Here is a 12464-nt window from a genome sequence, read left to right on the forward strand (position 1 = left end):
CCTCTTTTCTTCCTTTGTGGCTGTGTCTATGAATTTTGCGAAAACATGTTGAGGAGCTCCCCTCGGTGATGGCAGTAATTTGGTTTTCATATATTCTTATCCTCCAGACACTATTTAGTGCTTCTGTTGTGAGCGTGCGTGTGTGTGTGTGTGTGTGTGTGCGTGCGTGTGTGCGTGTGTGTGTGTTTGTGAACATTTGTTTTGCAGGATGCTGGAGAGTAATGAAACTTTGCTTTGTTTTGAGCGGAGACAGTTTGTGCAAAGCAAAATGGAGCATTTAACTGAAAAAAAGATGACACCAGTATGTTTTTAGTTAACAACAGTGTGATTGTGATTATCAAGAGGCTTTCAGCTTAGAGTGAGGGAGGTAAGCGGCGGCTGGGAGAAGGTTGTATTTCTTAACTTTAAACTGACAGCTCGTCAAAGCGGTAATTGAAAAGCATGGGAAAGTGGATAATGATCATTTATTTGTGTGAAATTCAAACGAGGGGTAGAGGAAAGTTGGACCTGTCGGTTCAGAGGCTTATCTAGCTTTGTTTGGCTGAGTAATTAAATCAGAGGAGAGAGTGAAGTTCTCCCCAGCTCAGCGCCTCATCTTGTTTCCTCTTTAATCAGGGGGCTATTAAACCTCTGATTGCACATCTTCTGACTTCAGCTCAGCTATTAAACAGAATGAAAGCATTTTGTGTGTGTGTGTGTGTGTGGAGCCATATTGTCTCATGTTGCAAGGATCAAGAGTAAGAGAAGTAAAAGGGCAGTTAGAGTGAGGTGGAGAGAAACGAGATACACTCGTTGTTATTCTAGCTCCACCAGCGGCACGCTATTTCATTTCTTGACTTGATGATAAATATGACGCCCCCCCCAACCATAAATCCGTTTCACACAGCACCACTGACCGGTGGGATATATCTGTGACCTCACATTCAAAGCTAAAACACACGACCTGGTCTTATTCTGCTCTTTACTCCCCCAGTCGCCGAGCAGTCCTCTAACACAGACAACTGTAGTTTGTTTTTCTCCGCTATCAAAAATTCCAGAGACGGCTTCTTCCTCCACATGCTGCGAATGACATATGACCTCCTCCAAGGTCATCTCCGATTCCTCATCTGCACTCCTCAGAGATCGCCTAGATTAGACTGATGCCCCGCTCAGACGGCTACTGCCGGCCACGCCGCCTGCATACATCCATTCTTATGTGCTCGGCTCGCTGCGGCTGGCACGGACAAGGTTGTTCAGCAAGGAGAGTTAACCTTTGGGGGTACTAACAGAAAATGTATTGTTTGTTCTCTGGCGGTGGTCATTTTTTGAGGCTTACAATAAAAACTGGGGAAATCAGATTTTTGTTTTCTATCCATATATCTCTACCACTTATCCCCTTGAAGGTCTCAGGGGAGCTGAAGCCCAAAATAGCTGACATTGGGTGAGAGGCAGCCTGGACAGGTATATTACATGGCTGCTGTGGCTGAGGGGTAGAGTGGTCGTCCTCCAACCTGAAGGTCGGCAGTTCAATCCCCAGTCTTCCCCATCTGCATGGGGGGAAGTGTCCTTGGGCAAGAAGCTGAACCCTGAATTGCCCCTCATAGAACAACCCCTACATAGCACTGTATGAATGTGTGTGTGAATGGGTGAATGTAAAACTGTACTGTAAAGAGCTTTGAGTGGTCATCAAGACTAAAAAAGCGCTATATAAATATAAAACCATTTACATACAGAGACAAACACTCGCATCCACACCTACGGCTAATTCAGAGTTTCTTATTAACCTAACTCCAATCTGCATTGGAGGCCACAGGACCTGGAGAAAACCCATGCAGACTTAGGGGGGAACATGGAATCTCCACAAAGAAAATACCCTGGCTGACCCGGGATCTGAACCGAGCCGCCCTTATCTTTTCTGCATATTTGTAACGGGGTGCAAAAAGTCATAAAAGCGAGACTATTTTAAGTGTTTGTTGTTCAAGCAAAGTTTAAGCTATGTCACATAATTAGCAGCTCATTTACAATTCTCTCTATTTTGTCCCTGTATATGAGTTGTGCTTATTTCAAGTGAACCTTGTTCACCAAATTTGTGACATTGTCTTTTGCAGCATTAATCTGTTGGATCCATGGAAACATTAAAATATAGCAGAAATTATGCCCCTTATTGAAAACACAAGCTGGGTAAATTGGTTAATATTAATAATCCCTACACTGTCCTATGTGTGCCAGTTCATTACCGTGCTTCTCTTCGTGTGTGTTCCCACAGCACCAGTCATCCTGAATGAGTTAAACTGGACCCAGGCTCTGGAGCGAGTCTTCATTGAAAACCGTCGGGAGGACAGCTCTCTGCGTTGGCAGGTGTTCGGCAGTGCCACTGGAGTGACTCGATACTACCCAGGTAGGCCACAGGTCACCGAGTCAACAGTCTGCCTCATAACCCACTCTGAGATAAAGTCTAAATTGACCCCAGGGCTCCTCAGCTGCAGAACATTGGCAATCTCTTATCAGATGGTTATAGTGGTAACAGGATCGACAGAATGAAATTATGATTACTTTGATCTAATCTGATCTGAAATATCCTACAGTGCACTGTTCGCCCTATAGCTTATTTTCTTGCTCTCTGCAGCCACTCCATGGAGGGCGCCCAACAAGATCGACCTGTACGATGTCCGCAGAAGGCCATGGTAAGTCCCGTCACGGTGAACTCTCATGATATCACTCATCAATCACCTGAAATAAGAAAAGATAAGATTTATCTAAGAAATTAGAAAAGAGCATCTTGATAATTTTTTTATTTGGGGCATTTGTTTCCTAAAGTGTCTCCTTTGGACACTTTAGGGGCTTTGATGGTGAAATACTCTTGATGTACTTCACTTGTGAATGATGTTGCTAAAAAATGTCTTTAAGATTATTATTCTTATTAGTATTATCTAGTATTTTATAGTATACATGTAGTATTTTAGTGGTACATTTGTGATTTTGAATACAAAAGATTAGATATGGTAAATTCATTAGAGCCAGACTGATTTTTTGGGGCCTGATGCAGATACCAATATTAGTTAGTAAAAACATTTTGATAACGATATATATATATATATATTTCAGAAAAAATATTTGGCAATGATTCCTAGGAAGTTGTTAAACCTTTGTGATAAAGAGATGTAATTGAGGCGTGATAAGTTACGGTTTAACCATAAACTTTATTATAAATAACTTTATCACTAACAGTGTTTATAGATAAACAGATACAGGCCCGTGTCCTTGGATCCTGAACCCCACACTGCCCCTGACAGCTGTGCCGACAATGTGTGAGTGATGTGTGATAGAGAATCGGCTGCATTGTGAACGCTCTGTATGAATGTGTGTGAATGGGTGAATGGCAAAACTGTTCTGTAAAGTGCTTTGAGTGATCAAGTAAAAAAAGTGCTGTATAAATACCAACAATTTACCATTTATAAACACAAAGAAAACACAAATATACGTAACTTGATTAAGTATATTTGTACATATATTTGTATTTAGGTAAAATCTTTTCTACATTTCTTATCCTAATGTAAATGCTCTAAAATCCATGAACTTGCTGAACTTCCAAAGTGCTCTGTGCTCCTCCAGCTGAGGTTTGTGTAGCTCCGAGCCGACAGACTTGAACAAACAGAAACAGCAGCAGAGGAAAATTGCAGAAATTTAACTTGTCATTGCAACACCTGTTCTGTCGGCAGCAGCAGCAGTGTCATGCTGTGTTAAAGTTGTGACAAAGTGTTGTGAGACGATCTGAGCCCACGCACTCACACTCACACACACACAAGCTTGCTGTAGACACATTTGATTTTTAAATCTTTGTGTAACAAAGGAGTGTCTGTACACATTGCCACTGCGTTTGTCTTTTATTCTTATATTCAAGATGAGGCCTTTTCATCTGTTCAAAGACGTAGCCCACAAACATGAACATCTTTGAACAATTACTTGTTCTTGCTTCTAGACCACGTGAACATACTCTCTACAACGGCAGCCATTTCTGTGCCTCATAAATATTGGAATGCAATTCTTTTACAGAAAACATGTTTTTTCAGTAAATTTTCTAACCCAGGATCTTAATGCATGTCTGCACGTTAAGACCTTTTTATGACTCCAGCACTATGTCTGAAAGAAAAGCTTTAAGTCTTAAATCCAGTCTCGTATTAAGATTCTTGTTCAGCGTTTTGTCTCTGTCTGCTGTTGACCTTCTGTGCTCAAGGTATATTGTTTAGAGGAATAAGATCAAAACGTTCTTTCCTAACCCGTGTTTATCTCAGTAAGTGATCATGTAGAATGCACTGTATTTTGCTACAAGGACAAAAACAAGATAGGGGCTAATGTTTTTATTAAAAGTGCAACAGCTGATCCCTGTACCGAGTGCCGGGCTGGGTGAGCGTGATCGGCCGGACAGAACTAGGCTGCGTTCACCCGCCCACCCTGGCTTCCTGTCCACCCTTCCACATTCAATCTACTTGCCACTGTCACATCAGCTTTGTGGCAGCCCTGCCTGTTGCCTGGTTACAGGTTGGAGTGAACTGGACATAATCATGACAGCAATGTTGATTAGACCTGACCCCATTTTCCATCTCTGTCTCCGTCCAGCTCAGTGTGAGTGGCTGTTTGAGGTCAGGCCAGGCTGTCACATGGAGTCACCGCAGCTCAGAGCAAACAAACAAAAGACATGCAAAAGAAAACCTTTGCATTCTGGTTACATTTGCATGACAATCAAGATCCTGAAATACACCATTTTGAAATCTTAAAATGTTGCCAGGTATTCACCATCAAAAAACACATTTAAGGTAAAACTAGTTGCTCATTCGAGGTGAGGTGTAAGTCGTGGTGAGCGTTTAATTATTTGAATTGATCAATCCATAAAAAACATGGAAATTAAAGTGCTAAATGACAGTTAGCACAGTCCAATGGGAGCAGGTCTAGGTGGGCGTGCAGTGTCCTCAAGCTCTCAGCCCCCCCCCACACACTCACACACACACACACACACACACACACACACACACACACACACACACACACACACACACACACACACACACACACACACACTCCAAGTATGATTGCTTCTAGTTTCAAACCAGTTGTTCATAAACTAATGGATGACGTCACTTGGTTTGTTGAAAATGAAAATTGCTTAAAAAAAACAATCCACAAAAACAAATGAAAACAAACTTAGATTAAAACGAAGTTTTCACAGTTTATGTCCTCCTCACAATGTTGTGATATATAACCCGTGGGATAAAACCGAATCACTCACTCAGTAGAGTCTTTTTATGTGTGGAAAAGTACTTCATACTCAGACACTGCGTATAACAGAGGACTTAAACATTCCAGTCAGTCATAGCCGGTACTTATTGTAATATGATGCTATTGTTTACATTTACTCTAAACACTGATTAGTGTATTTTTACGGAAAAATTCGAAGGGATCTCCCAACACCTCAGTGTGTCTGCAATCATCAAACCAACGAGGTGTTCCCTGACAATTAATTAGGTTAACACCCAAAGAAAGTCTCCCTAGTGCTCCACTGTCACAGCAGGCAACACTATAAACAGGGGGGGGAAAGCTGGAAAACACGAGGCGCTGTGTAGCAGCACAACTTAAAACAAGGATCCGTTCTCTGATCTGTCAGGACAAAACCCGAGTTCATGGACTTTAATGCTCTGACACATGTTTTGACTGAGGAACTCAACGTGGAGACAAGAGGGAACAAGGAAAGACAAAGATGAGGGGGCTTGCTGAGCGGCTGCAGCGTCTGTGACAAGGTTAGACAGAGGAAGAGGTGTATGTGTGCACAGAGGAACACCTTGTCACCCCCCTCCCTGGTCCTCCATGTTTGTCACTGTCATTTCTGCCAAGCTTTTCCTCATGTCGCAGCCATCGACATTTCCTGTGGCCTGTTGCTTAGCAACTTGTGCCCAGCCGCGTTGAGTGGCGCAACCTTGGCAGGGAAGTCATGATATGTCAGGTCAGAGCGGCCTGATTATAGTCTGAACATGCTGTCTCCCCCGTTCTCTGGAGAGTTGGCAAATCACGCATGTTAGAGGGGTGAGGTAAGACCGTCATGTGTGCTTATGTGACCGCAGTAGATTTCAGCATCCAGTAACACAAGTCAGACAAAACACCAGTCATACACCAACTTTTTGTGTTTCAATAGAATTTAAATTCTTCCTACTTATTTCTGTAAATAAATGTTAACTATGACAATAACACAGCTTTTTTTTTTTTTTTAAAGGAAGAGAAATAAAACATCATTTGGATGTTTGTGAAAATAGCATCTAATCTTCAGGTGTTACCCATGGAGACAGTAAATGTACATTTTAGCATTTGCAACATTTTTCCCCACAAATTGTTGCCTATAAACTGAGATTCAAAATGGGGGCTAACATTGTCTGAACCGTCCACTGTGAAAATTACAGGAATATGGTAAATCCCCCAAAATGTTCCTTTTCCATTTATTTCAACACTAGCTGAGTCATAGGTAGCTCCAACGACAGTATATTAACATGAAACACACATGAATGAAGCCCAAACTTCCCAGATACAGATGCTGCCATGTTGACATTATTTGGTGCCAGTCTGTGCATAGTGATGGTGGAGTGGTGTGTGGAGCATTACACAATTTTGTTCCCACGTGACACAAAGTAGGAGGGTGTAGCCTTGGTTGTCTCTCCTTCATGGATCCAGTTGTGGTGAAGGCAAATGACCACACTCCTGTAATCTCACCACTCCCTAAATTACCCTATTATAAGAACTAAGGGAGTATGAGGACTACATGGAGCAAAACATATTACAATCAATTTCTACAGCCCCCTCTCACATAAATTAGACCAATTGAGTAACAAATACAGACATTTGTCATTTGTAGAGATTTCATACCCCCTGGAGAATAATGATGCCTACATGTCCTTACAGAAAAATAATTATTATCATCATTCAAGGCACCACACAGCAATTTGTGTACAAAAGCAACACAGACATGATAAAAGAAACCACATACAAATCATGTGGTGTGTATATAAGTTTAAATTACCATTTTGACTGAACAAGTAAACAAAAACATCAAGAAGAAAGGTTTAGATAAGTAGATGCAAATATATATTTTCACACTTTCTCCTTCAAACCTACCAGCTCTCTTCTTCTCACCCACTACCAGATACAATCAGATCACATAGGCGGATATATTCCAGATATTGTTGCTTCACAAACACCAGTAAGTTACTGGTTTACACAGATGCAATGGCTGGAACCTTTGCACTGGCTCTGTCTCCAGGGGAAGAGTCTCCCAGTCAAAGATTTGATTTACAGTAATATAGAGAGTTAGAAGTAGCGGCCACAACTCATGGTCACTTCGGAGCGTAAAGGACGAGGAGGGGTGGACGGATGAGACGGGCAGGGCTGAGCCGCTGGGAGCTGACCAGGTGCTCTCCGTATGAAAAATATCTGAGGGGCCGCCTGCGTCTACAGATGTGCTGTCTCCTCTGTCTGCCACCCCCGCCCCCAACGGCCCCAGGAAAATTAATGGTCCAGTCAACACACTTAATTGTCTCCAATTGCTCTGACATTAATTATTAACATTTGTCCATTATATTGTCTGTTCGTGTTATCAAGGGAAGCGAAGCAGAGGGTGAAGGGAGGCAGAGGGAGGGAGAGAAAGCGAAAGGGCGAGGAGAGAAATAATCAGAGACAGGCATGGAGTCCTGTTAGCCAAGCGTTGCAAAGATCCCATTACCTCCCAGGTTCACAACAGCATGTAGGCTATATCACATATTGATTTCTTCAAAAAGTCAATCTGACCTCTTTGTAAATATTATGACGAGTGGTCAGTCCTCAAAGCTGAGCCCCCCCCCCAAAAAAAAATAACCAATATCCAGAGCGCTGAGCTTCACCTCCTCCATCTTTCATTTCTCTTCACCACACTTGAGGGAGACGCTGACTCAAAGAAGAATGACGTGTTATTGGTGAGAGCAAAGGAGACACAGGGCTTCAGCACTTTTACTGTGAAGTCGTTTTCAGACATAAACCTTGTCTCTCATGAAGAACGCAGCAGGAGATTGTCTGGGTCAGACACATTCACAACAGGATCATGTGCAATGCAGGAGGCAGGACATGACATATACATTCTGCTGTGGAGATCACATGTTTTTGTTTACAGCAGATCAACACTGGCATCGCTTGTTGTCGCCAGAAGCTCTTGAATCTCATTGTCAGTCGCTGTGATTTTCCCGCGGGGGAAAATCACATTCTACATTTTATGGACATTTCACAAGTGACTTGGCAGGAAAACCTCTGGAGGATGTCCAGAGCAACTGACATTATGTTGTCACATTCGGCCCCTTCGGAGAATGTCTGGAGTTCCGTGCATGTTTAAAAGCAACATGAGAGTCAGTCAAAACTGTGACATGTCACTTTCAGCCAAGATGTTGGGACGCAGACTTTTAATGCAAATTTAAGAGCTTCAATAACAAAACAGGTACTCGTCTGCTGATAATTAAAACTGATGTATTCAAATACGCAGTACTAATTCAATATTTTCTTCATTTTTGTAAAGAAAGTGGAGGAAAATATGTTGCATAAAATTCAGTGTGTTCTTCTTGGGCACAACCGAAAATGTGGAATTGGCACCACAGCTTCCAATAATCAACCGAAAGTGGAATAAATAAGCGGCAGACAACATCTATCTCTCCTGCGGGCTCTCTGGGCGCCGTCCTCCCATATTTTTTATCTTAATTCAATCTTTATACGCCTGCCACATCCACAGGAGCTCTAAGAGAGCAGCAGTCCATAAAATAATAAGCCCATCAGCACAACACAAATGCACACGCTTAAGAGCATGCACACGATCGCACCTACAACGCACACATATAGACACACGCCAGCGGATTCTCTGTGTAACATGCAGTTCTCCCATTATGGTATGGTTACTCTACTTACAGCTGCTGTACATGATGCATGTATATAAGGTAATGGGAGATGTTTGCCTGCAGGGGAAACTTTAACATGTTGAGGTATTATAAAGTCAATCAAAGGACTTTCACAGAGGAGACCGTTGATACCTCCCCACAGGTTCCCCTTATGACACCACGTTTAAATTCAATAGATTTAGATTTTTATTTGGATCTCTCAAATTTTACACAAACATAAATATCAGTCCCCTTTTTTTTCATCTAGATCCATGAATTTTTCTCTAAGAAATCAAGACAATTTTTGAAAACCGTTTGCAATGTTAAAGAAAGTCTGGATCCACCCCCTGATCTGGATCCGCACTTATATTTGCTGGGTTGTTCCTCTGGACATTCTCCACCCCTCCACAAAATCTCATGGAAATCGGTTGAGTAGTTTTTGTGTAATCCTCCCAACTAACAAACAAATGCAGATGAAAAACAAACCTCCTTAGTGGAGGTACTGGGTTAATTTATTATTTTCAGTTTCTGTCTTTCTTGTTGTTTTCAGTTTTCATTTGCAGTTTGGTTTTGTTTGGCAACATAACGACTTGGTTGCTCCTCTGCCAGAAATTCTTGCTGGCAAAAAAGCCCTGAAGACAAACCTCTCCCATGTGCTGTTTATATAAGACCTCACACTGTGAAGACAAATTCACACATTATAGTGGACACGCACACACACAATACAGAAGCTACTGTACATACATCCCATTCATTATGTATACACACTGCACAATGCAGCCAATAAACATGACTCACCACACACGTGACAAACTGACAAACACACACAAATTCTAAACACACACTGTCCCAAGTTCCTTTTTCCTGTGGCACAATGCAATGAGCCCGAGCCACTACATGTATCTTTTACATGTTTCTGAAATGTATGTTGTAGATAATTCCTCCACTTTAAATGTACTGCACAACACTTTGTGGAAAGGGTCAGGGTGCATGAACACAATCTCCTGAGAGAGTCGGCCCCCCCGGCACAGTTAATGTATTGATTTTTACAATGTAGCGTCTTGATAAAACTATTTCATGAATTCCAATGAGACTCCTTTTACCAAACTGCCAAAAGAAAGAGGTGGAATACAATCACCACAACCAAGGAATATGTCATTGTGTTCAATGCTTGTGAAATGCATTTCTGTTAGATTTATATGAGGGGGTGTATACGTTGTGGTGCAGGCTTTAATCTCCTCTCATTTAGAGCGAAACCTTGTTCCACCTCAGTGTAAAGAGCACATGTCTAATACACACACACACACACACACACACACACACACACGAATCAGACTTCATCTTGGTTGTGCGTATTGTTCACATGCACATTGTGTGATGGTGTGAACACGTTTTTCCTGTGACATACATCATGTATCTTACGCCGTTCTTCACAAATTGCAGCTGCGTCCGGACGTGCGTTTCCGTTTCCAGTGTTTGTGTTGGTGATTAATCACAACACGAAAAACAACAAGGGACATTTAAACCTTGGTAACGACATAGTATTTGCAATTAGTTGTTAACTGCAATGACGTCTGATACTGATACATTGTGGAAATCCATTCTTTGCTCCAAGGCTGTGACTGACGATTCTTTTCAAAATGTATAAATCAGTGAATTCTCTCTGGGATTAATCATAGTCGTCACAAATGCCCTTCATAAATTCTCAGAGATTCTCCCATTCACACAGATTCATACAACACCTCTACACACAGCGCCTTGTCTATCACACAGCATTAAAAACACTCTCGGCACACAGTCGTCAGGAGCAGTGGGGTTCATTGAACACAGACTGGATGAACCGGGGGTTGAACCAGCGATCTTCAGATTAGTGGATGGAGTATTCCGACTCCTGAGCCACAGCCGTTCACAGAGATCCAATTCACAACAAATAAAAAACAAACACATTCCCACATTTGAGCAGCTGGAACCACCAACCCAGGTTTTATAATTTGTTTCTAAATGAGTTAGTCAATATTCAAAATTGAGTTTGGTTAATTTCCAGTCTATTGATTGTTCTCTGTTTATCATGGGGGGAAAAACAATACGCCCTTTCAAACAATCAAAACAAATGAAAATGCTTTAAATCTTGTGTCACCGTGATTTGGAGTTTAGTGTTAAATGTAAAATAAACAATGATTTGTCTTAGATTATTTTTCTGAAAGATCAGATTATTTGTGCAAGGCCCAGTCACTTTGAGAGTGATGCATTTCAGTTTATATTTTACAGCAAGTGAAACAGTGTAGTGTCAGTAAAAACAAAGAGAGAAAAAAAAAGATTTATTTCTTTATTTTTGTATTCATTATGTATTTATTATCTTTATTTATTATATATTATTCTTATTGACTGTATGTATCATAGTTAAGGTCATTGTAAAAAAATCCACTCAATATATATTTTTTTAATTCCATAAAAGTACTCACTACAAGAGTCTCGACATGGCTGTAACTGTGAAGTAGCTTGTTTGTATTTAATTTATTTTTAAAGTCCCTTTTGAACTCAAACTCAAAAAAACATATTTTAAACATTTTATAGTTTGACTTGGAAGTTACAACTGCATTGCCAACAAAGGTTTGATAATTCATGTACTAACTTGTGACTATGATGAACAGATATAAACAGGTTGAAGCTGGACTCAGATACAGAGCTTTCACATTCAATCTTCCTCTGTGATGAGTGAACCAGATCTGACTCATGCCGATATGTAAATGCAGCGGTGATGTTGAAGTAAAATATAATGTCACCGATGATGGTTTGGCACCGGCAGTCAGATGCTGGTCATAACTTCCAGCGAGCGGACAGGGAGGCGGGCGTCTGATATGTGGAGTCCACTGGCTGACGGCTGTGTCACCGTGGCACAGAATGGGCGCCGGGCCTCAGTTCAACACCAGCCAGGCCCATCTGCTTGTCACCTGGCTTTGGCACGCAGGAGACTGGGTAATGACAGGGAAAGAATGGCATCAGTGGGCAGAAGCTGAGAGGTAATTACTGACTGGAATCCATGCAGAAACGACACATCTGGAACCATGAGTCAAAACGGGGGTGAATTATACACCGACACCGGCCTCCACTCGCGATTCTTATCCGTCAGCGACCGTGGAGCCGCGTATCAGCCCGGAGGCTCAAAATCCTTGACTCCATCGCGCTCGCTCTGATCCTGATGTTCAATTCAGCTGCGCTTCAGGCGGTGGAGAGGCAGAGAAAGAGAGCAGCGCTGATGCACCAAGACAATCTGCAGGGGAGATCAGTCATCGCAGCGCCATAGTTTCAGCGCTGAGTGACGCTATCCTGGCTGATGTGTTACCCTTCTCCTCTTCATCACTGCTCACACGTTTCCTCTTGAACCCCCATTACCGCTGATCAATGCTGCCTCTTTCAAAGTTGGACAGAAATGATCTGCTTGAGAGGGATGTTTTCTTGGCAGATTTCAGGGCCAAAGTTCACACAGGCGACCATTGTGAGAGTTTACATTGTGGGATGACCCATAATGACTGACTAACAGATGTCTGCATTGCC

The 12464-nt window shown here is 42.0% G+C and overlaps 1 protein-coding gene across 3 annotated transcripts in view; it reads left to right on the forward strand.

Moving 5' to 3' along the window:
* The window catches only part of cacna2d2a (calcium channel, voltage-dependent, alpha 2/delta subunit 2a), a 147741-nt gene that overhangs the window by 102670 nt on the left and 32607 nt on the right, over positions 1-12464 (forward strand). For all 3 annotated transcript variants that reach the window (XM_035151978.2, XM_035151979.2, XM_035151980.2), the window contains 2 exons: positions 2246-2377; positions 2606-2663. In XM_035151978.2, coding sequence (XP_035007869.1) covers positions 2246-2377; positions 2606-2663 — 190 coding nt within the window. The remainder of the gene's footprint in view (positions 1-2245; positions 2378-2605; positions 2664-12464) is intronic.

Source organism: Hippoglossus stenolepis, chromosome 3, assembly GCF_022539355.2.
Source record: "Hippoglossus stenolepis isolate QCI-W04-F060 chromosome 3, HSTE1.2, whole genome shotgun sequence".
Lineage (NCBI taxonomy): Eukaryota > Metazoa > Chordata > Actinopteri > Pleuronectiformes > Pleuronectidae > Hippoglossus > Hippoglossus stenolepis.